At 43.3% G+C, this 25,999-nt stretch overlaps 1 protein-coding gene across 2 annotated transcripts in view; it reads left to right on the top strand.

Moving 5' to 3' along the window:
• The window catches only part of FAM81A (family with sequence similarity 81 member A), a 100,396-nt gene that overhangs the window by 25,479 nt on the left and 48,918 nt on the right, over positions 1-25,999 (top strand). Inside the window, exons 3-4 of one of the 2 annotated variants that reach the window (XM_081102630.1) lie at positions 10,918-11,016; positions 12,236-12,506. In XM_081102630.1, the coding sequence (XP_080958756.1) occupies positions 10,997-11,016; positions 12,236-12,506 (291 nt within the window). In that variant the 5' untranslated portion in view covers positions 10,918-10,996. Of the gene's footprint in view, positions 1-10,917; positions 11,017-11,989; positions 12,507-25,999 lie in introns of those variants that run through there. The other variant, XM_081102629.1, reaches the window with a different exon arrangement.

Here is a 25,999-nt window from a genome sequence, read left to right as displayed (position 1 = left end):
CACACTCTCCAGCCTCTGGAGCTCTTCCCTCCCCCCTCGCCTCTTTTGGAAACTTGCTCCATTTGTCACTCCCTTCAGTTTCTTCCATCCCTCCTTCCCCTGCCCCAACCTTCCCCTCACCATATAGTCAAGTAAGTCATCATCCTAATAATGGGAGGCTCCGTGCTAGCGTCCCAGCTCTGTCCAGTATGACTTTCTTGATGATGCGAACATTTGATATCCGCCCAGTCCAGCATGGGAATCCCTAGCCACGTGCGACTGTGAGCGTGTGAAATGTGGCCAGTGTCACTGAGGAATTGAGTCTCTAATTTTTGTCGATTTTAAATGAATTCAAATCCAATCTATGTAGCCCCGTGGGCTCCTGTATGAGGCAGCAGTTCTGTGTTGTATGAGGCCCCTGTGTCAACTTCCCCCGGCCTCCTTCCTGTGATTGTCCACTTCTTCGCCGGCCTCACCCTCACCCTCACCCTCACCCTCACCCTCACCCTCACCCTCACCCCTCTGTTGAAACTGCTTTCTTGTCTTGCTCCTGGGGAGGGGTCCTGGCTGCGGAACTGAGGCCCTTCCCCACCTTGGTTTCAGCCCCTGTGTCGGCCTCCGGCAGTCGCTGTCCTCTTGAGCCTCTCTCTTTTCTTCTTCTCTGGTTCTCCAGGTGCGACTCAGACCTCATTTCTCCCCTTCACCCTCCTGACTTCTGAACGTAGGATGATGTGGGATCCTGGGCGCCTTTTTCTCTTCCTCTCCTCTCAGCCAGCGTTCGTTGTTAATGGACAGCTATCTGGTGCCACACTGGGCACCGTGGTTCACTGGTATTATGTCCTGTAGCCCTCGCTCCAAGTCTGTGAGGCAGATGGTCCTGTCGTTCCTGCTGTGTAGGTGAGGACACTGAGGCAGGGAGAAATGAGAACAGCGTAAGGAGGGCACAGTTAGGGACCAGGCCTGAGAGTGGCAGTATGACCTCAGAGCCCTGCTTTTAACCAGGTTGTACTCAGGCCTCCCAGACGCCTTCCCAGCTACATGTCTGGCTCTGCCCTCCCCAAATTCCATTCAGAATCGGATACCACAAGCCTATTTGTCTCGAAACAGCTCTTCACCCTAGCTTCCTTAATCATTTTCCCCAGATACCTTTTGCCCCAGTTCTACAGTGTTAACTATTTACCACACTTGCTTTATTCTTCCCGCTCTTTCACATTCTCCCTCTCTACACACGTGTTTAGACATATGCATACCTGCGTATGTTCTTGTAATCTTTCTTGAACCATTTCAGAGTTACTTGTAGACATGGTCCTCTTTACCTCCCCACTTCTAGCACTTCAGTGTATATGTCCTAAAAAAAGACAAGGACATTTTCTTGTATAACACGTATCCAAAATCAAGAAATTAACATGGATTCTGTACAGTTGTCTAATCTACAGATTTATTCAGGTGTCACCAATAGTCAGAAGAATGTCTTTTATAGCAAAAAGGGGGTAAGTATTTTTAAAAAAATCTCTTCCTGGCCCAGGACCCAATCCAGGATCTTGTGCTGTGTTAGTTTTAGAGCAGTGGTTCTCAACTTGTGGGTTGCGACCCCTTTGGCGGTCAAACAGCCCTTTCACAGGGGTCGCCTAAGACCATCCTGCATATCAGATATTTACATTACGATTCATAACAGTAGCAACGTTACAACGTGCCTCTTTAGTTTCCCGCCATCTAGCGCTTTCCTCAGTTGTCCTTTGTCTTTCATGACCTTGACACTTTAGAAGGGTACAGGCGGGTTATTTTGTGGAGTACCCTTCAACTTGGGGTCTTTGGGTACTTTCTCACGGTAGATCCAGGTTATCCATTATTAGGGAGGCGGCCTGTAGGGGAGATACTGTGTCCTCAGTACCTCCTTAATGGTTTTTGTGCTGGCATTCTTCTCTGTAACCTGCTCTCGGTCACTTGGGTTATTCTGACTTTTCTCCTCTTCTTCACCCTCCCACATCCAGTTGGTCATTGAGTGTTGAAGTGTTGTGGCGCTTGCACCGTCTCCCTCAAAATGTCCCTTCCTGCCTGGCCAGTGTGGCTCAGTGGTTGAGCATCGACCTGTGAACCAGGAAGTCACGGTTGGATTCCGGGTCAGGGAACATGCCCGAGTTGTGGGTGTGGTCCCCAGTAGGGCTTATGCAGGAGGCAGCCCATCAAAGATTCTCTCTCATCATTGATGTTTCTCTCTCTCTCTCTCCCCCTCTCTGGAATTAAAAAAAATAAAACAAAAACACATAAAAATATTTTTTAAAAAGGTCCCTTCCTTTCCGGTTCTACTGTCCCTCTCCTGTTCCAGACTGTTGTGGAGTCCAGGCCTCTGAGCACAGCCCCAGTCTCAGCTTTGTCTTCACTGCTTACCAACAGGAACCTGTGTACGAGGTAATTTGCACTAGTCAATACTTCCTCTACTTTGTCATCTGCCTTGCATTTACCTAACCCACCCCTTTAAATATCCAGCTCAAACACCTGCTGCTCAAATGCTTTTCTTGATGGCCAAGTTCAAACTGAGCCTGCCTTTCGTTCAGAGGCAAAGCCTGGTGTGTAGCACTCACGTGGCCTGTGCCAGCCTCTCCAGCTTGCATTCTGGTCTGTTTCATTTCCCTGTTGAACTGAAGCTCCTGAGTGCGGGGGCTGTGTCTTGCTCAGCACTGTAGGAGGCCCTGTGAGTACTTGTTGAGTGCACAGAATTACTTGATTAAAATCATTGAGCACATGCACAGGATGGCCATAGAGTGGTCTGCTAGCACCGGGTACGTGACGGTGGGTGTGAGACCCATGCCTTCCTCCAAAGGAAGGAGGAGGAGGAGGATGGTGATTCAAAAATAGGGCCTTTTAGCCAAATGATGGGTGATTCAAAAAGGTATTTCCATGTTGTAAGTGGAACAAAGGATTTTCCCCTGGTGACACCTTAATTTGTATAATTGTGTCAAAACAAAGAAACCACATATTTGATTTAAAAGAAGAGAGTAGAGAAATCTAACACAGTGTATTAAAAATGGCCCATCTATTTCTCCACATCCGAAATGAGCAGCTGAATGTGTGAGGAGCCGTGTCTCAGGCTCACGTCCTCCCTTCAGAGCCCCAGCCACCTGTCTCTCTCACTGTCTGGCCCACTCTCTGCTCTGCCAGCAGCCACCTTCCTTCCCCAGCCTCCTTCAGGCTTTCTCCTCTCCTTCATTTCACTCTTTCTGCCTGTTCCTTTCTCTCAGTGCCTCTTCTGTTTTCCTCCCTCTCCTTGTATTGATGACTTTATTATTATTATTATTATTATTATTATTATTATTGCTACTACTTTTTAGCTGTGGTTATGCGCCATGGGTGTTTTTTTTCTTTTCTTTTCTGTTTTTTAATCCTCACCCAAGGACATGCTTAGAGAGAAGGAAGAAGGAAGGGAGGGAGGGAGAGAGAGAGAAAGAGAGAAAGACAGATGTGAGAAACATCGATTGGTTGCCGACTGGGGATCAAACCCGCAACCCAGGCTTATGCCCTGATGGGGATCGAACTGGCAACCTCTTGGGTTCCCCGGGCGTCACTCAACCAACTGAGCCATCACAGCCAGGGGTTTCTAACATAAAAGCAGGTGAAAGAAGAGAAAACAGTTGCTTTTCATTACTCCGTGGTCTTTTGTTGATTCCCCCCTCCCCAGGGGTCCATGATTCTTGTATGTTAAAAACGTAGTTATCAGTGACAATGAAACAGTGTATTTGATTAGCTTGCGGGCACTCCAGGAGAGTTACTGGGAATGTGCTGGCTGACAAACATCAAAATGTGCTGGCCTGAATTTTTCAGTCTGTGTTCAGGCGCAGTTGGCATTGCGATCAGAAGTCAGGGTGGCGCGCTGTGGAGGTTATTGGAACGACAGTTCTCCTCCTGAAGACGTGCCTGTCCTTGCTGGCTGGCGGTCAGCTTTTTCCCCCTTAAGAATGCTTTTGTGCCGATAACATCTTCTCTGGGTAGAGCAGCGCCAGAAGTGAAGGCAAGAGAGTCTGCTGCTTAGCCGAGTGAGGCTTAAATAAAAAGCCTGTTTGTGTGGGCGAGAATGTGTGGGGGCTGCTGCCGCATTCTGGAATTCTTAAAATTATTTAACCGGGAAGATGTTATTCAGAAACCCCTGGTGCCTTCAGCTTGTTTTTGTTTATTTCAGGTTTCTTTGCTCCCCATTTTTAATTATCTCTCGGAGGACTCAGGAGGCCTCCCCTGCTCGCTCTAAAATTGTTATAAAATTAATGCATTGGACTCAAGCTGTTATTACAAATAAAGGAGTCTCTCATGGACTCCCAGGTTTTCAGCAGAGAAGTCCGGCCCCTCCTACTGTGTATGAGAAAAAGGGTGAAGGCTGGAGGCTGGGTCTTTCTTCCAAGCCCAAATCCTGAGCTTTTCAGGTAGAAAGCCATATAGGGAGAACCCCAAAGTCACAATTTGCAGTCTACCTGCGTGAGTATACAAAGTCATGCCTCCCTTCTGGGTGAGCCGTGGTGCACCTGGGGGTGTTGGTAGTTTAGGAGGTAGTTTGCACTAGCTTTTCATATTTCTTCTGTTCTAGCTGATGCATTTGCAGATTCCCTTTTCAACATTTGGTCATGTGTCTTCCCTAATGCTGGAAAGAAAAGTTGCCAAATATAGCTGTTGATCATAATAAAACACCCTAACAGTAGTATTAAGACACTTCTCTTTTGGTGCGTGTGCACGCATGTGTGAGCGCCCGTGCAGGGCAACCTGAAGCCGTCTGCCAAGCTCACAGCGGGAGGGGACCTTGAGTCAGCCATCGATATGTCATTTGGGCAGAACAACTCAGTAATTAAAACAACGGGCCTGACCAGATTAGAAAAACAAGCCAATGAACCAACATTTAGGGGTGCCTGTGAAGAGATGCTGTGCGGGGTTACACAGGGGTTACAGATGCATATGGTATGCAGCCCCTGCTGTCCCAAAGCAGCTCAGTTGGGAGGCATAATCCATGAAAACTTCAAGTAACAATAGAAGACTTAAATAGCTTTTCAAAATAGCTGTTATTAATAGATGGGAACAAAATCCATTCTGGTTTTGGTTTTTGTTTTTTTTTTTGTGTGTGTTTTTGCAGGGGTTCTCTTAAAAACGATAACATTATTCTAAGCTGTAGAATAGATTAAAACGACATCAATTGCCCTGGCCAGTGTTTGTCAGTGGTTAGAGCATTGGCCCGAGCACCGAAGGGTTGTAGGTTCAATTCCTGGTCAAGGGCACATACCTGGGTTGCAGGTTCAATCTGGTCCTGGTTCACATGCATGTGGGAGGCAACCAATCAATGTATCTCTCTCACATGGATGTCTGTCTGTCTGTCTGTCTCTCTTTCTCCCCCTCCCTCCCTCCATCCCTCCCACTCTATCTAAAAATCAATGGGAAAAATATTTTCTGGTGAGGATTAACAACAACAACAACAACAACAACAACAACAAAACACACACAACAAAGCAACAACATCAGTGGCCAATGGGTTCTAGGAGTCTGGATGCTTCTAGCCCATTTGTGACCCCATCTGGACCTGATGTGTCTGTTGCAGGTTGACCCGATCCCATCAGTCATGCAGCAATCTCTGCGCTGGCTGGAAGGAGAGGAGAGAGAGAGAGAGAGAGAGAGAGAGAGAGAGAGAGAGAGAGAAACATTGATGTGAGAGAGACACATCGACTGTTTGCTTCCCACACGTACCCCAACATCTGGGCTGGGGATGGAAACTGCAACTAAGGTACACGCCCTTGACCGGGAATCGAACCCAAGACCCTTTGGTCCGAGGTCCGACATTCTAACCACTGAGCAAAACTGGCCAGGGCTCTGACTTTCTTATCAGTCTAGAATCTTTGATTTTGGAATTAGTCCCTGGCCTCCGTTGCATAGCCCTCCTCCTCCTCCTTGTACTGAAAACAAATGATGTACCCAGACACCAGCTATTCACACGGCGGAGCAATCCCACCCATTTGGCACAGGGTGTGGTGGGGGAGCAGCATTAAAGAGCGCCACAAATCCAAGGAAGCATCCATTCATGGAGAGAGGGGTCCGGTGGTGGGTCAGATAGGAGAGGAGGGGAAGCCTGTGCGTACAGAGGTGCCGTGGTCGTCCTGTCCTTGACCGCACCATTATCTCTGCTGGCTCAGGTTCCAGTGCTCCTTACGTTGGGGAGGAGGAGGAAGAAGAGGGGAGGACATGACAAGGATGGAACTTAAAATTTTGCCAGGTGCTTTTAAATGCATTGCGTTAAAACGTTTGCATTACCTAAATTGTGCTGCCATGGCACAAAGTTCTGGTTTCCAGGCTCTGATTATAGTTCTATCTAGTACTGTAAATCTCTGTTCCGATCTTGTTCTTTTTAACAAGCCTTAACATTAAGCTAGCATGTAAATATTTTCTGTGCAGCTTCATAGCTTCTGTAACCATTACTTCAAATAGCCATTCTTCTGAGTGGATGTGCCATGTTTTGTTAACTACTCTTTCATTGTTGGACATTTAACCAATAGCCATTTGTGAACGTATCATGGTTTATTCACCCATTTGCCTAATGACGGGTGTTCGGTCCTCCCTAGCCCACTTTTTCACTCTTGGAAACAATGCTGCCTTAAGTATTCTTGTGTTTCCTTGTGAACATGTTTGAGAAGTTTGGGGGAACTTCTCAGCACTGGAATTATTGTGTCACGGGGTTTGGGCACCTTTAGCTTTTCTAGATATTGAAGATTGCTTTCCATCGTGGTGGTGCCAATTCCCGTTCCCACCTGGTGTTTCCCTTGTTCCATATATGTTCCTGTCAATTCGTGGTCTTGCCACTCTGCATTTTGGCCAGCCCGATGGGATGAAATGGTATCTTGTGACAAATTAGATTTGTTTTATAATTTGCTTCCCCTGCTAGAACAGAGCCACTGTTATTAGGAAGAAAATAGTTCTTACTCTGTCTTTAGTATTCTTTTGGCATCTGTGTTACTTTCAACAATAAAGGTAAATTAAAAAATTATTTTGAGCCCTAGCCAGTTTGGCTCAGTGGATAGAGCGCCAGCCCAGGATTGAAGGGTCCCGGGTTCAATTCTGGTCAAAGGCCCACACCTCAGTTGCAGGTTCTCCATCCCTGGTTGGGGTGTGTGCAGGAGGCAACCAATCGATGTGGATGTTTCTCTCTGTCTCTCCCTCTTCCTTCTACTCTCTCTAAAAATCAATGGAAAAATAACCTCGGGTAAGGATTAACAACACAAAAAATGCTTTTGAGATGTTTTCTAAGCGAGACAATTATTTAGAAGTCTATTAAGTGACTTAAAAGTTAGATCATAAAATAATTAAACATTTTAAAATAAATTAAAAATATTCCTAGTAAGCTGCATTATATATACCCTATATGAGTAACTTGATGTCAGAATCCCATCTGACAACCACCACCAGCTGAGTACAATGACTGGCACCTGGCTGTTCGCTACTGTATTCTTTTGGTTAAGAATAAGTCACAGGTCACACCTAACTCAAGGGGAGGGGATCACACAAGGTGTGAACTCCAGAACACGGGGATCATTTTATGTAAGAGTCTGTCCCCCACGATGGAAACCATGTTGTGATCATCACATTTCAGTGACATGGGTTTAGATATTCATCTCTGTTAGGACCCTTAGAGATGATCAGATTTCAGGAGACTGACTTACGCAAGCTTGGTTCCCATTGAGGTGTAATTCCAGTTGTTAATTCACGGTGAGAACAGTAGCTGCAGGTAGACTGGGTCTTGAGTTTGCTGATTGCCCCATGTTCCCTTTTGATGCACAGCCACATGGGAAGCTAAATGACGTGCTTGGTGAGTGTGGGCTCAGGGCAAGAGTTGTGAGTCGGATTATCTTCGTGGGTAGTGTCATTGGACCATGAGAGCGCACTCATCTCTCTCCATTAGAGTCGACTGGGGAAGGGGAATCGGTAAGAGTGGCCACGAATGAGGCTGGAAGAGTGGGTTAGGCCAGAGTGTGCTGAGAGTAAAGCAAGTAGAGATCGTGTTGAGTGTGGAGGAGAAAAGGTGTGGATCTATCTTTCTGTGCTCTACTTTGGAAAATCTTACCCATTCTCATCAGTGCTTCCCTGACCTCGCTGCTACCCAAGAAAAATGAGGCCCTCCCTTTTTTTCCTCCCTATGTAGCTTTTTATTTTAAAAAACTCTAATTTGAGGTATAATTGACATATAACATTATATTAATTTCAGGTGTACAACATAATGAATTGATAGTTATATGTATTGCAAAATCACCACAATAAATCTAGTTGACATCTGGCATTATGATGAAAATATTTTCTGTGTGATGAGAACTTTTAAGATTGACTTTCTTAGCAACGTTCAGAAAGCAGTACAGTATTGCTACCTATAGTCACCATGCTGTACATTACATCCCCAGGACTTATTTTATAACTGGAAGTCTGTACCTTTTGACCACCTTCACCAATTTTGCACCCACCAAACCCCACCTCTGGCAACTACCAACCTGTTCTCTGTATCTATGAGCTTGTGTTTCTTTGTTTGTTTGTATTTTTGTTTTTAGATCCCACATATAAGTGAGATCGTATAGTAAGTGTCTTTCTCTGCCTGACTTATTTCACTTAGCATAATGCTCTCGAGGTCCATCCATGTTGTCACAAGTGGTAGGATGTTTTGTTTTGTTTTGTCAATCCTCACCTGAGGATATTTTTCCATTGTGTTTTCAGAGAGAGTGGAAGGGAAGAAGGGGGAGGGAAGGAAGGAGGGGGGGGGGGGAGAGAGAGAGAGAGAGAGAGAGAGAGAGAGAGAGAGAGAGAGATTGGTTGCCTCCTGCATGCACCTGAACTGGGCTGGGGACCTACACTCAACCTGCAACCCAGGTATGTGCCCTTGATGGGAATCAAACCTGCGACCCTTTGGTCTGTGGACAACGTTCTAACCACTGAGTAATGTCAGCCAGCGTGCAAGTGGCAAGATTCATTCTTTTTTATGGCTGAGTAAAGTTTTATTCTGTGTATATAGCACATTTTCTTTATCCATTCATCAGTCAATGGACGCTTAGGTTGCTTCCATATTTTGGATATTGTAAGTAATGCTGCACTAAACGTGGGTTGCACATATGTTTTCCAGTTAGTGTTTTCTTCCCAGGTGTTTTTGTTCACATGGTTCCTAAGCCACTACCCCATTAGTCATCTTGGTTGGTTTAGATGTCTACCTTTCTCTGTAGGCTGTGAAGCCCTTGAGGCAGGGGGTGTGTTGGATAGTGTTGGAGTGTGGAGGAGAAAAGGTGTGGAACTTTCTCTCTATTCTCTACTTTGGAAAAAATCTTACCCGTTCTCATCAGTGCTTCCCTGACCTCGCTGCTACCCAAGAAAAATGATTAGATTATTGTCTACATAATAGATACCAAATAACTATTTCTTAGGTTGGGTTATTCTGTGGATTAATATCTCAACTAAGGTATTTTACAGCTTTAAGATGATAAAGATTATATAAACAGCTTCTTCACTGTCCTAATTTTAAGTAGTAAATGGCAGAAATTATTTATATTTTTAAAAATATTTTTTATTAATTTTTAAAATATATTTTATTGATTTTTTTTACAGAGAGAAAGGGAGAGGGATAGAGTGAGAAACATTGATCAGCTGCCTCCTGCACAACCCCACTGGTGATTTGCCTGTAAACCAAGGTACATGCCCTTGACCGGAATCGAACCTGGGACCCTTCAGTATGCAGGCCGACGCTCTATCCACTGAGCCAAACTGGTCAGGGCTATTTTTTATTAATTTTAAAGAGAGAGGAAGGGAGAGAGAGAGAGAGAAACATTGATGAGAGAGAGAAACATCGATTGGCTGCCTCCTGCATGCCCCTTACTGGGGACGGAGCCCGCAACCCCGGCATGTGCCCTGACCAGGAATTGAACCAGTACCCTCTTGGTGCATGGGATGTTGCTCAACCAACTGAGCCACATGGGCAGGGCAGAAATTATTTATCTTTACTGAAGAACTTCTTTGGCATCATAGCTTGTTTAGCATGAATCCCTTTTTTTCTTTAATGTAATTTATTTAAACTTGAAGTTCTGTATCTAGGAAAGTGAAATGTTCACATTGCAAAACTAAAAATAACATACTGGGGAGATGATGCCAAAACAATGGTTTCAATCAGAAATGCTTTCTGAATCGAGCATCTAATGAGAACTCATTACTGAATCAGATCATGGTTAGTAGGCATTCATTGTTTTAAGCCAATTAATAACAGTTTTGAGAAACCTAAGTAATGAAATATTTTTAAAACCCTCCAGTTTTGCTCAGATTTCTAATGCGTTGTGATGATCAAATGTTCCTTATATGCAAGATGTAATATGAATGATTATATCTTACAACAGAGTTTTAATGAAGAACATTATCCTCATTCTCTTAGTGGATCGACAGATTTCCTCAAATCAGATCCCACTGCTCATAAATTGTTTCACTTAAGATTCATTTAGAAACAAGTGCTTTTATTTTGCTGTATAATTTACTAAGTTTGCTGAGATCAAATTTACTAAGGAAGCTTTCTGTAATTTCTAGGGAGAAGTACAAGCTTGAATAAGCCAGGTACAGAAACTGTCTTGTTTCTATAAAAGTGATTTCTGAAGCTTGAAATACAGATATGGGATGAAGAAACTTCAGGAAACTACATTTAACAGTTCTTGTTAGTCTGTCTCACCAGGCTTAGTGATATTAATTTCAGGAACATTTGACTTTGCTGGATTCTTTTCTCCTTATTTGGAAACATTTTCTGTTTATTGCACACATACTATTAAGTCATAAGGTCTTTCATAATATAATTGATCAGTGTGTCAGCATAATTTATGGTCCACTTAGCAACTTAATAATACGCTTTAGAGATCATTTTAAGTTCTAGGTATAAACTGTTAAATAATTTAATGCTTGTTTTTCCAACAGATGTGAATTATTAAAAAAGAAAAATGGCCCGACGGAGCACTGTATTTCCTTCTCTTGTCACCAAGGAAAGGTATAATATATGGAAAACATGCATCTAAGGTATACTTTTTCTTTTCACCAATCCCATAGAGGCTGCTAGTGGGTGTGATGGCCTTTGTGAATGAGACTGTATTATAGCTGTTACATTATCCAAGAAGGGTTTTGTTCAAGGACAAGAGCAGGATGTTGTGTAGCCTCTCCAGCTTGCAGTTTGTCGGATCCTGTGGGCCACTCCATTACCACGAGAGGTGCAGACTTCACAGTAGCCCTGCAGTACGGGTGTACTTCTGGTCAACAGTAACATATAATTCTGGAGACTTGGGGGACTGAGGTCTCTGTGAGCCCTTTAAATCAGAAGTGGCAAATTGGGTGTCCATAGGCCAATATTGGCTCATGGAAATACATGGTTTGATCTGCTACGCCACCTTAAATACTTTTTATATTAGTTGTTACCACTTAAGAATCGGGTGATTTCTCATACAAGGCTGGATCTTCTGGCTCTTCTTGAATATCAGATGATCTAGAAAAGTGGACCTGGCATTCCCAGATGGTCACTCAAGGTGGAGCAGAATTGTGGCTCCTTTTAGTTGAGGAATGCTCTTTCCAGTCCTCCAAAGCGCCCCCCCCCCCCACCTCCCTATTGCATCGTACGGTGTGCTTCACTCATTTATGTTACCTGCCTTGTAGGCATTTGGGTTTGTAACCACTGCGTTACGGGGAGGAAGGAGGTGGGCATGCCAGGAGATTTTATTAATAAGCTTGATTTTTAAAAAAAGATTTTTAAAAATTGATTTTTAGAGAGAGGGAAAGAGAGAGAGAAACATCAATTGACTGCCTCCTGCACATCCCCCTATCAGGGACTGAGCCCCCAACCCGGGCATGTGTCCTGATCAGGATTTGAACCGTAACCTTTTGGTGCACGGGAATGATGCCCAACCAACTGAGCCACACTGGCCAGGGCAATAAGCTTGGTCTTGATAACGGCTTATACTGGGAAGACATGTCAGTGTGCCCAGTTCCGCCAGCCTCTTGATTTTGGAGGTCGTGGAACCTGCTACCAGCACACTTGAGTCGCTGGGTACGATTGTTTAAAGATGCTGCCTGGCTCACGAAGGAAAGCCTTTGGGGCAGAAACCCTGCCTCCCCCTCCCCCGCCCCCCTTCACTGAGCTTGTAGGGACAGACAGTTTGCATTTTCTTCTCTGGGAAGTCTTGAATCTGGCTTTAACCGTGACCTCTTCCCTGATTAACAACCCCAGTAACGTGGCTCCTTCCCGCAGACGCGTCAGAACCATGCCCCGACACAGCCAGTCCCTGAGCATGGCACCCTACTCTGTGAACCTCATGGAGCAGCTGGAAGACAGGATCCTGTGCCACGAGAAAACCACCGCCGCCCTCGTGGAGCACGCCTTCCGAATTAAGGACGACATCGTCAACAGTTTGCAGAAAATGCAAAACAAAGGGGGAGGCGACCGCTTGGCCAGGCTTTTCCTGGAGGAGCACATCAGAAACATAACTGCCATCGTGAAGCAACTGAATCGGGACATCGAGGTAAGGTGTGTGCGTCCGGCGGGCTGTGTTCCTCTCCACAGACTCGTTCCACCGCCGGAGGTGGGCAAGTCCAGTGCCCCCTGCCAGGCAGGACTGCCTTCAGACCAACGCTGTCTGTCCTGTCCTGTCTGTTCTGACGGATCGCCCAGGAAACAGCTTGAACAAATATCCTCGTTAAATTTATTCCAGTATTTGAGAGCAGTTACTGCCAGTGTTATTTTTGTTTAATCTAAATTTACTTTGCTGATTATTAAATCACTTTTCAGGTGGGTTTTTTTTTTCCTCTCAATGGAGAGCAAACCTAGTTAAATAGTTTCCCTGTAAAAATTCTTCATATCCCTGAAGACAGCTATTAAACCAATTACTAGGTCAGCCTTTGCTCTTCTGATTAAATATTTCTAGGTCATGATGATTATATATAATATAGTTTATTACTCAAACAACCTAGAGATTTGAATTGCTTCTCTGACTCCTCTTTTATTGTTTTATTTTTCTCTGCAGTGAGCCCAATAAAAGGCCAATGTTGTTTATTTTTAGAGTTTGTAAATTTACCGCTATTTATTCAACCGCAGGATCACATAATTTAGTTCAGAAACCTTAAGATCATTTAGGGCCCGGGTTCCATCGCTAAACGATATTAATATCCTTCACATGTAATTTTTAACTATATGAATAAAAAGTATATTGACTAGATTAAGGAAAACCTTTGTTTCAAGTCATAGAGCTGGTGTCTTAATTATACTTAGGAAATTAAGCCTCATTTTTGTGTGTGTCAGATTTGTATGTATGTATGTATATATTTAACTGCCCTATTGAGGTATAATTTAAAAGCCACAAAGATTCACCCATTATAAGTGTACAACTTTTAGTAAATTTATAAAATCACACCCCAAAATTTATATAAGTCTATTTGCAATCAGTTCTTACCTCTAACCTATCCCCAGGTGAACATCAATCTGCTTTCTGTCTCTATACACTTTGTCTTTTCCAGACTTTCCATGTAAATGGAATCTTATGAAGTGGTCTGCATCTGGCTTCTTTCACTTAGCATAATCTCTGTGAGATTCAGCCATGTTCTAGAATGTTCTTTTTATGTCTGAGTAGTATCCTATTGTATGGATATACCACATTCTGTTTGTCCCTTCATTATTTGATGGACATTTGGGTTGTTTCCAATTTTTAGCTATTATGAATAAAGCTGCTGTGAACACTTGTGTACAAGTCTTTGTGTGGGCATATGTTTTCATTTCTCTTGGGTAAATTACTAGAAATGGAATCGCTAGGTCTTAGAGTAAGCTTTCGCTTAACTTTTTAAAACACAGCCAAACAATTTTGCAAAGTGGCTATATCATTTTACAACTCACCAGTAATACATGAGGTTTCCAGTTTTTCCACATCCTCACCAACATTTGGTATGATCTGTCTTTTTAATTATAGTCATTATAGGGCATGTGTAGTGGTACTTGATGGTAGTTTTAATTTGAATTTTCCTAATGACTAATGACGTTGAGCACCTTCTTGTATGCTTATTGGTCATTTGTGTGTTTTATTTGGTGAAGTGTATACTCAAGTCTGCTGACTATTTTTAAAAAGTTAATTTTTATTGTGGTAAGATAGTTACCATTGCCTCCATTTTCAGTATACAATTCAGTGACATTAGTTACACTCACTGTGTTGTATGCAATCATCACCACTGTCCATTTCCAAAACATTTTGGTCATCCCAACTAGAAACGCTGTACCCGTTAAACAATAAATTGCCATTCCACTCTCCCCTCAGCCCCTGGTGACCTCTAAGTTACTTTCTGTCTCTCTGAATTTGCCTATTCTAGTATGTCATGTAAATGGAATCACATGGTATTGTCCTTTTGTATCCGGTTAATTTCACGTAGCATGTGTTCAGGTTTCATCCATGTTGTAGTGTGTGTTAGAACCCATTTTTAAATTGGATTATTTGTCTTATTACAGGGGGGCCTTGACTTACGAGTTTAATTCGTTCCGCGACGGAGCTCGTAACTCAGATTACTTGTATGTCAAATCACTGTGACGTTCGCTGCTCCAGCTAGCGGCGGGGTATCTGAAGCTGGCTCGTAACCCTAATTTTAGCTCACAACTCAAAGCAAAAAATCGGCCGAGAGATGGCTCGTATCTCGAAAAACTCGTTAGTCGGCACACTTGTAAGTCAAGGCCCCGCTGTATTGAATTGTAAAAATTTCAAATATAGTCTAGATCAGGGGTGGGCAAACTTTTTGACTCGAGGGCCACAATGGGTTCTTAAACTGGACCGGAGGGCCGGAACAAAAGCATGGATGGAGTGTTTGTGTGAACTAATATAAATTCAAAGTAAACATCATTACATAAAAGGGTATGGTCTTTTTTTTTTTTTTAGTTTTATTCATTTCAAACGGGCCGTGGTTTGCCCACGGCTGGTCTAGATACAAGTCCCTTATCAGATATGTGATTTGCAAATATTTTCTCCCATTCTGTGGATTATATTTTCATTTTCATTTTCTAATGGTGGTTTTTGAAGTGCAAAATTTTTAGATTTTAATAAATTTCAACTTACAGTTTTTTCTTTTATAGTTTGTACTTTTAGTTCTAAGTCTTAAGAACTGCTTAACTCAAGGTCACAAAGATATTCTCTTATTTTCTTCTAAAATTTTAGTCTTAGTTCTTTACATTCAGTGATCCAGTGTGAGTTAATTTTTATGTATGAATTAGAGTAAAGGTCTAAGTTAATTTTTTTACAGACGGGTAGCCCAGGAAAATCTATCACTTTCCTGTTTGTCCTTCATTGAAAGCCAGTTGAGCGTCCTATATAATAAAAGCCTAGTACACTAAGTGTCCAGCCGTTTGTTCGACCATTCAACCAGTCGCTATGACATGCACTGACCACCAGGGGCAGATGCTCCGACCAGTAGGTTAGCTCGCTGCTGGGGTCCGACCAATCGGGACTGGGAGAGATGGGCCGGACATGCCCTGGAGCCCTCCCGCAGCCCCTCCCCAGTCCCGATGGTGCACCAGTGGGGTCCCTCAGCCTGGCCTGCTCCCTCTTGGAATCCGTGATCCCTCGGGGGATGTCAGAGAGCCCGTTTTGGCCTGATCCCAGCAGGCCAGGCTGAGGGACCCCACGGGTGCACGAATCCATGCACCGGGCCTCTAGTAAAATATAAGGGCTTAATTCTGTGTTCCATTTTTTCTATGCCAATACCACATTGCCTTAATTTCTAGCTTTAGAGTACTTTTGAAATCAGGTAGTGTAAGTCCTTCAACTTTGTTCTTCTTGTCAATATTGTTTGGCCATGTTAAGTCCTTTGCATTTTCATATAAATTTTTGGATCAGCTTGTCAGTTTCGATAGAAAAACCTGCTGAGATTTTGAATGTGTAGATTCAATTTGGGGAAAATTGCCATCTAAATAATATTGAGTCTGATCATTTTAAAGACCAATTCTTGGTTTTATTAATTTTTTTCTATTGCTTTTCTGTTTTCTACTCTATTGATTTCAACAACTCTTATTTCCTTTATTCCTGCTTGCTTTGATTAAGTTTGCTCCCCCCCCCCCCCCCTAGTTTCTTAAGGTAGAAGCTTAGGTAATTGGTTCAAGATCTTTTTATCTGATAATGATATTTAAAGCTAGAAAGTGTACTCTAAGCCTTGCTTTAGCTGCTCCCCATGAGTTTTGGTATGCTGTTTTGTTTTCATTAATTTAAAAATATTTTAAAACTTTCCTTTGGATTTTGTTTTTGCCTTATGTGTTATTTAGAAATCTGTTGTTTACTTTTCAAATATTTGGGGTTTATTTTTGTTGTGGATCTGTAATTTAATTCTATGTGAACAGAGAATATACTTTGTATATTTTTTAATACCTTTAAATTTATTAAGATTCTTGTTCTATCAAATATCAAAATCTCCAACTCTCATTGTTGAATTGTCTATTTCTCTTTTCAATTCTCTCAATATTTTGGGCCTCTGTTGTTAGGTGCCCAACAGTTGTTCATAGAAAATAATACAATAATCTATAATAATAAAAGGGTAATATGCTAATTAGACCGGACGTCTTCTGGACGTCATTCTGGATGTCCTTCCTGATGAAGCCAGGGCCGGTGGGAAGCCAGCTCAGGTCCTGGGTGCCTGCGGGCAGCCCAAGGGAAGCCAGCCCATATCCCGTGTGCCTGCTGGCGGCTTGAGGGAAGCCAGCCCGGGTCCTGGGTGCCTGCTGGTGGCCGGAGGAGGGAAGCCCGGGTCCCGGGTGCCAGAGAGAAGCTGGTGCCGACAGCTGGGGGAAGGAAGGTCTACTCTTGCATGAATTTTCGTGCATCGGGCCTCTAGTTAATAAATAATACAAGAATAAACTCTGTGTTTTGCCTACTCACAACTGTAAACCTACTTTTGACCCTCCATTACATTTTTGTTGTATATATCCTCCTGATACATTCACCATTTTATCATAAAATGTCTCTCTTTGTCTTAGTAATATTTCTTTTTTTTAAATAATATATTTTATGGTGTGCTGCAGAATTTTATTTTTTAAATATGTTTTATTGATTTTTTTACAGAGTAATATTTCTTAAAGTCTATTTTGTTTGATATTAATATAGCTATCCAGCTTTTTTATGGCTACTGTTTGCATAATTTCCCTTTTTGAAAATTTTCACTTAGCTTATGACTAAGTGAGGTCTTTGTCTACCACATGGTTACCAATTTTCATTCTTCTTTGAGATTCTCATGTATCTTTAGTAAGGACTGAAGTCCACTCAGAATTATACCTTAATTGAAGTTCATTGGTCTTTAGGATTCTAAAACTTCTGGTCTCTACTTCTTATGATGTTTAAAGGGCTATGAAGGGGACCTAGCCGATCTTCCTTGCTTCTGAGACTGGTGGCATCCATTGCAATTTCTTTTGGTCACAGCAATTTGATTTCCTTTTGGGATGTGTTTTTCTTTCATTGATTACAAACTGGATGGCTATTAGCGTGCCTTACCACCTGTTTAGGCAAAGAGGCTTGGAGTTCCTGACTCAGACCAGAACATTGAGATGCTCACTCCCTAGAACTTGAAACCTGAGCAGAACCATTCAAGACTGGAAAGGGCCGGAGCATCTTCCCTGCAGCAGCTGTGCCTGCGTGCGGGATACTGGCCAGTGGTTTTTGCTGCCTGGACCCTAGGAAGTACCTTTTGTGTCTTTTTCTCAGTCGGATCCCCAGCTGCTCTGTTGATTGTGTGTACTTTCCCCCTATATCCTTCCAACACATTCCATTTCCCTCTCCTCCAAAGTTAGGCAAAGTCAGGTCCAGTTGCCTGAAACAAAGAACTCTAATGACATCCAAGGGGGCATAGAACATTTAAAATTGGCAGAGATAATTTACGTGTTTTTGGAAGGTGTGTGTCTGTATTTAGGATGATCTTTCCAGTTTTATATTTGGGTGCTAAAGCAGTTTTATCTCAGAGGCGGAGTCACTTGTCACAAAATTGAAGAACCCCAATTAAACATTTCAATTTTGAAAGGGGTTAGAGATAGTTTAGGGAGCCGATAGCTCTCCACACCCAGATCTAAAGAAGGAAATAGATAAAAATCAAAGTGATTAGGGATAAATAATGATTCTCAGGTTCCCATCCTCAACCAATGGCAAAGAAGTGTGTCATTAAAAAATATAAACGCCCTGTGTTGCACCATTTCCTGTGAGCACTCAGCTGGGTTCCCTTTGCTGAGGTGGGTGGTAGACGGATGAGAGATGGGAGCCAATCTATTCCTGAATTACTGCCCTCAGGTAAAAGCAGAGTGTGACTCTACCCTTCTACCCTTAGAAAAGCCTGGACTTGATTTTTTCTGTCAGCGTAAGAGGTGATCGTGTTTTAGCTGCAACTACGGAACTGGGGAATAATTACCCTTTTGGTAACTACAATGTACTAATCCAACAGTCAGAACTATGTTATTTTTTTTCAAAAAATTTTTTTATTATTGATTTCAGTGAGGAAAGGAGAGGGAGGGAGGGAGGGAGGGAGGGAGGGAGAGAGAGAGAGAGAGAGAGAGAGAGAGAGAGAGAGAGAGAAACATCAATGATGAAAGAGAATCATTGATTGAGAACTATTTTAAATATATAATATCTAGCTTCAGCTGAGCCCTCAATGCTGTTTAATAGTTGCTTCCTCTAGGAAGCTCTCCCTGCCAGGCCCCCCTGCTCACTTCCTTTCCCGTAGTGTACTTGCTGCTGTTACCATAGCCCTTACTGAAGAGGACTGACATTGTGGGTCTTTTTTACGAGTCTGTTTCCCTTGATAGATCGTGAGCTCTTTAAAATGAAAGGGACCTTGTCTGACTCACCTTTGCATTGTCCAGCACAATGTAAATGCCATGAATGCTTTCTTTCTTTTCTTTTTAGCACTTTTTGACATATTTATTTATTTTAATTTAAAGTCTTTATTGTTTAAAGTATTACATAAGTCTCCTTTTCCCCCATTGGCCTCTCCCCTGCTGCCACCACCCCCTACCACATGCCCTCACCCCCCACCCCCAACCCCCAGCCCCTGTCTGTGCCATGAATGCTTATTAAGTGCATACAGGCCCAATTCAGAGTGAGGCCAGTTGCAGATTTGCTGGGAGTAAAAAGGACTAGAAGAGACAGACCCTGAGGTCATCTGTGCAAACTGTTCCTTTTCCGATGAGGCATCAGAGGCCCAGGCAAATGAAGGGACTTGTCTGAGGTCTCCAGGCCAGTCAGTGTCAGTGCTGAGACTAAACCCAGGTTACCAAACCCTAACAATATGCTCCTTCTGCTCTTCTGCTTTCCCTTCTGGAAGCTCTTCCAGAACCCTGATCTTAGGTCACCAACTCCCAAATGGGACGGGCAGTGCTCTTCAGCCAGTCTTTGCTTTCTATGTATTTCTACCCCTTCAGGAATTATTTCTTCATGAAACTAGGTGATTCTAGCTTTAGATCTCACTGAGTTTTCTTTGCCTCATCATCATTTTAATGGGAGGTCATTGCACAGCTTAGATAATTTGAGTCATTAGCAAACATACCTAGAATTCTAAAGTCATCAATCATTTAGGATTTTGCTAATTATTTTTTTAAAAATTTTGTTGTTAACACAGTTTTTCATTAATGTGTTTAGGATGATTTTTTTTAAAGCACTTTACAGTGCAACAAGTTTTAAGATAATTTTAAATCTGCTGTTTTTCCATCTGAAACACATTTTATGTAATGATTGCTCTTGCCTTAGCAGACTACACTCTTTCCCATTTACATATAATTTTTGCAGTGTACAGTTTTGCAATTGAAAAGATTATTTCCATCCTAGAGAGGGAAACTGAGTAAAATCTAACTCTGGTAAAATTTTACACCTGTGAGCATTTACTTTTATGACTGGTAATAGCTATGCATCATTATAAAGTAACAGCAGGAAGTTAGGAAGCTTAGTAGATAGGAAAAACTTACTACGTGGTTTTATATATATTATAAGCCTGAGTATGTTTACTCAAGCATAATCCAAATTAGGATGCTTGATGAAACATCAAAATTGCCATATTTGTAGCCAAACTTAAAAAAATGAAATCACGGTGTAGATTAAAATTGTAAAAGTACTAAACAGAAGTCTTTATCAGTAATATAAAATTGGGAGGTGGGTATCATGCAAATGTAGTATTTTCATGTTTAAAGTAAAGAGGTGTGAAGATGTTCAGATTGTATTTAAATGATGTGAAAAGTGTATATATACATTTTTGTCTGTAGATTCTTAATGAATTTCTTCTGTAAATTGCTTGTGGTTCAAAAATTATTTTTATTACTGGTTTACACATATTTTTCAGTTAACTCAGTAAATTTTATGGAGTATTTGTTTTATAAAAGTGTGTCTGTGCAGGTGATTTTGTATAAAAAAAACCTAAATCCAGTCTTAACATAGAGAGCTCACTCCAGGCTCCTGATAGAGCTAGTCAGATTAAGTTAATGTGAATACTACATCTTGGTACATTTACCTAGAAAAGTCTTTCGAATTCTCTATCAGATGGCTCTGAAAACAGTTCTACACAGGAAGAAAAGTAAAATATTGTCAAACCCCTAGTCTGTGATCCTCAGAAACTAGAACTAAGTCTTCATTTTTCTATTTTTAGCACCTACCAGTGTCTAACACATAGTAGGAGCTTAATAAATATTGCATAATCAGTGTCTCCAGGGTCCTTGGGCCTACCAGAACCCTGTAATTATTGCCCATGTTCTATCAGAAGATTCCAGTGTCAAAGCAGATCACTCTTATGTCCTAGTACACAGAAGGTGCTTGATAAAATGTTGAATGAAAAAATACATTGTTTAAATACATTCCCACCCATTGTCTTCACTGGAAGTTTGCCTTGCAATGTGGAAAATGTCATCAATTATTTATCCCTCAGAAACTGTACACAAATTATCATCCTTATAAATTTAGAAGAGGTAATGTAGCCGACTATGAATTTTGCATGTCTGGATTATCCATACTGTCTTTTACTTAAGCTCTTATCAATCCCTGGAAGCCAGATCCCGGTGAGCAGTCCATAGCCCTTTGTTGGTGGTAAGCTTTTCTTTCCATGCCAATTGGATGGTTTGAGGAAGTGGTTGAGACCTCACGCCCACTTAGAGCTTTCACTGTGTCTTTGGAGAGGTAGGCAGTGGGGTCTGCTACCTGGCTGGCTAGAATCTGCAGGTGCTCCTGGTGCCCATGCTTCATAAGATCCCACTGGTTGGGGTGTTGGCTTTGACCTAGTTGGGTTATGGGAAACCATATCAAGCCTTTATCTAATTGATTAGACCAGTGGTTCTCAACCTTGGCTGCACATTAGAATCACCTGGGAATCTTGTTAAAATCCTGATTTCTGGGCCTCATCCTCCGGAAATTCTGTTTCTTTGTTATGGGGTGAGGCCACAACATTAGTAACAAAGAAACAGGATTTCCAGAGGATGAGGCCCAGAAATCAGGATTTTAAAAAGATTCCCAGGTGATTCTAATGTGCAGCCAAGGTTGAGAACCACTGGATTAGATTAGACACAGTTTGTTAGTTTAATAGCTTACACACGGGCATTCTGAACTCAAGTGAGGAATGCTAAGTTGGGCTTTATGAACAGGTTAAGGCAGAGGCGTGGACAAAGATGGATAGATGGGAACTTGTACATCGTGCACTGTTGGTGAGGAGTCTTGGCTCCTGGACTTCTGTATTTTTCCTAAAAAGGGAATTTTGGCCTTTAGCTCAGCGATCATGTCGTGTTGGAACAGGTATACCAGCAGAGGGACTTTGGTGATTATCATCTGTGTTAGTAGGGTTTTTTCCAGAGAAACAGAGCCAATAGGATATATATAAACTTTATTTATTCTAAGACATTGGCTCACATGATTATGGAGACTGAGAAGTTCTGCCATCTGCTAGCGGGAGACCTGAGAAGGTGGTGATGTAGTTTTTATTTTTTAAATATTTTTAAAATATATTTTATTTATTTTTACAGAGAGGAAGGGAGAGGGAGAGAGAGTTAGAACCATCAATGAGAGAGAAACACCGATCAGCTGCCTCCTGCACACCCCCTCCTGGGGATGTGCCCCCAACCAAGGTACATGCCCTTGACTGGAATCGAACCTGGGACCCTTCAGTCCACGGACCAACGTTCTATCCACTGAGCCAAACCGGTTAGGGCTGGTGATGTAGTTTGAAGGCCTGAGAACTGGAAAGCTGATAGTGTAGATTCCAGTCCAGGTCTGAAGACTTGGGAGCCAGAAGCGCTGAGAGCAGGAGAAAATCCATGTCCCAGCTCAGTCAGGCAGAAATCAAATCCCAGCTTCATCTCCAAGGATTGCCTGGTGCCCATTCACTTTGAGGAAGGCCCTCTCCTTTACTCAGTTCACCTATTCAAGTGCTAATCTCTTCCAGAAACATCCTCACAGACACACCCAGAACTACTGTTTACCCAGCTCCCTGGGCATGCCGTGGCTCAGCCACGTTGACATATAATTAGCCATCACATTATCCAAGTTCATTTTGTTTTAACTCTACCCACTCAACGTGGTTTGTCATGTGGCGTGGCTCCAGGGGATGAAGCCAGCGAATTGAATTGAATTTGAGTATTCAGTTCTGTTGATAGTTGTTTCAGTGTACATTAACTAATTGGTGTTCTGGTGTCGGCCTTTGTCTCTGTACATTTTCACTAGTCCAGGTTCATTTTTGAGGACCTGATCACCTTCAGCCCCAGCCAGCTATAGTCTCTGAGCCTTCAATGTAGAAAACCAAATCCTGGAACATGGAGTTAAGTGAACTGATGAATTACTCAGCTACCCACTGGGAACAACAATTGTTAGAGGCCCTGCGGCTACAGGAGGGACCCACACATTCAAGGCCACTGCTGTTCATCCGAGCAGGGTTTACAGGAATGAACTCTGAGTAACCAAGGTGATTTCGGCCTGGGTCAGGGCCCTGGTAATATGATGGAGAGTGATTGTGCAACAATTTTAGGAAGGGTAGTGGGGATGTAAGGTGATATGAACTGAGGCTAGAATGACAGAAGGGGCCAGCCACGCCAAAGTTTTGGGGGAGGAGACACACGGGGACGAGATCGTTCCAGAAAGAGGGAACTGCAGGTTTCAAGGCCATAAACAGGAAGTAGTTCAGCAAGTTTGAGGGGCGGGAAGGGAACCAGTGGGACTGTTTGTCATGAGCCGGGAATATGACTGGATCGTTAGCCTCAAAGGCTGTGATGGGAAGTTAGGCAGTTGGAAATAGGAAGTCATGATTTATTATTAAGCAAAGGAATTGAATGCATTCACACTCTTGGTGCTGGGGATATAGTTGTGGATAAAACAGATACTAGTAAAATATCTTGCCGTTGCATTGCTTACAGACTGATTTATGTTTCAAAAAGATCATCTGGCTACAGCATGAGAAGGGATTGTAGGTGAGCAAGAATGGAGGTAGGGGGTTGGGTTGGGCCGTTCAGGGTGAGAGGACTGCAGCTTGGATTGAGGGAGTCACCTTGGAGAGGGAGGGAGGTGGGTGGTCTGGACCTGTTTTGGAGATAGAGCTGGCTGGACTTCCCCATGCTGGAGATAGGAGACTTGTGTTTAGGACTGGGCAGGCTCCAGGGCCCATTGAATGTCCCAGTAAAAATGCCAGGAAGGCAGTTCGGTCTATGGGCTGGGACCCAAGGGAGATACTGTCCTCTGAGGCCCTTCCCTGCGGGAGTTGGGCCTTTCTCCAGGTAACACTGGAGTTACACTTTCATCTCTAAATCCTCACGTCTGGGAGGCGTTGGAGAAGGAGAAACACGGAGAGCTGTGTCTTTCCTGGTCATTCCTAGGCAACACTCGCCTGAGTGGGTGAGTGAGGCCCCGGCGTGAGGCCTGGGCCTTCTGCATGAACGGGATGTAGTGCTGTGGGGCTCCCAGGGGGTGTTGTTCTTTACTGCCGTTGGGAGGGGAGCTTCTTTAAAGACAGGCCATGTCTTAGAGAAAATAAGTGAAGACTTGGGACTTTGCTTTTTGGAGGTGGCGGGCCTCTTCTCCCTGCCTGTGTGAGGGCTTAGGCTGCTGTAGGGGTTTAGGCTACCTGCTTACCATCCCGAGTCTTTCTTGCTGCAGCTGAGCTCCCTGAGGGCAGGCCTGGTGCACAGCACGCGGTAGGCATGCAGAAGACAGATTCTTGAATTGAATTGAAAATGATGGAGAGTTGACGATACACTGAGGGCTGTAACCTTTTTAAAGTAAACATCATGATGATACATTGTTCCAAAATGACAAATTAGGGAACTTACTGGCTGTACAGAGGGTTGCTTTATAAGACTTCGTCATAGAATTCCTTTAAATAGTAAACTCTCAAATGCCTTCTATTTCCACAGTTTTCAGTAATGTGAATATTGTGCTAAGGTCAGATATAATCCCTTTTTGTATTATTCAAAGAAAGCACTTCTAATACAATATGTTATTCATCTGAAAGTTAAATAGGCTTTTCTTATTTCTGAGCATTAAAACACACGCACACACACACACACACACACACACACACACACTTTTTTATCTGGTTATAAAAGTAATGTAAGCTCTTTATAGAAAATACAAAAAGGAAGAATTAACCATAACCCCACTCTAGAGACAAGCTGGTTAAAATGTTAATATGCTGGTATTATTTTCTATATATCTTGTAACAGCTGGAACATGCTGTATATTTATTTTGTATCCTTTCTTTTTTAATATATATATATATATATATATACACACACACACATACATACATACATACTAGAGGCCTGGTGCACAAAAATTTGTGCACTTGTGGGGGTCCCTCAGCCCGGCCTGTGCCCTCTCACAGGCTGGGACCCCTCAGGGGATGACGACCTGCTGGCTTAGGCCCGCTCCCCGGGGGATTGGGCCTAAGCTGGCAATCAGACATCCCTCTGGCAGCCCAGCAGCCCTTGGGGATGTTCACTTGCCAGCGGGGAGCAGACCTAAGCTGCAGTCGGACATCCTTAGCGCTGCTGAGGAGGCAGGAGAGGCTCCCACCACCACCACTGTACTGGTAGCCATCAGCCTGGCTTGTGGCTGAGCAGAGCTCCCCCATGTGGGAGCGCACTGACCACCAGAGGGCAGCTTCTGCATCGAGCATCTGCCCCCTGGTGGTCAGTGTGTGTCATAGTGACCAGTCATTCCCAGTCCTTCTGCTGTTAGGGTCAGTTTGCATATTACCCTTTTACTATATAGGATAGAGGCCTGGTGCACGGGTGGGGGCCGGCTGGTTTGCTCTGAAGGGTGTCCCGGATCAGGGTGGGGGTCCCACTTGGGTGCCTGGCCAGCCTGGGTGAGGGGCTGATGGTTGTTTGCATCTGGTCACATCCCCTTCAGGGTGGGGGTCCCCATGGGGTGCCTGGCCAGCCTGGATGAGGGGCTGATGGCTGTTTTCAGGCTGGCCACACCCCCTTTAGGGTGGGGGTCCCCACTGGGGTGCCTGGCCAGCCTGGGTGAGGGGCTGAGGGCCATTTTCAGGCTGGCGGGTGACTGAAGCTCTCAGCCTGTCCTTTTTTTCTTTTTTTTTCATTCCTGGATTTATTTACCTTCTATAATTGGAACTTTGTTGCTGTCCTGCTCGCTCCAGCTCTGAGGCCATGGCCTGCTGAAAGCAGGTATCTGGGGTTTGTTTAGCTCCTATAATTGAAACTTTTTTGCTTTCGGAGCTGTTGCTTTCAGAGCTCAGAGCCGGGCCATGGCAGGCGGGGAACCTTGGCTTCCTCCATCACTGGAGCAAGCAAGCCTCCTGCTCACTTCAGCTGCGTGGCTGCCGGCCACCATCTTGGTTGCCGGTTAATTTGCATATTGCCCTGATTAGCCAATGGGAAGCATAGCGAAGGTATGGTCAATTACCCTTTTTGTCTTTTATTAGATAGGAGATATGTATATATATAGTTAATCCTCACCTGAGGATATTTTCCCATTGATTTTTAGAGAGAGTGGAAAGGAGGGAAAAACATCAATGACCAGAATTGAACCCAGGA

This window comes from Myotis nattereri (assembly GCF_964212035.1).
Source record: "Myotis nattereri genome assembly, chromosome: 1".
NCBI lineage: Eukaryota > Metazoa > Chordata > Mammalia > Chiroptera > Vespertilionidae > Myotis > Myotis nattereri.
The sequence above is the reverse complement of the archived record's forward strand: the minus strand, read 5'-3'. Positions and strand labels throughout refer to the sequence as shown.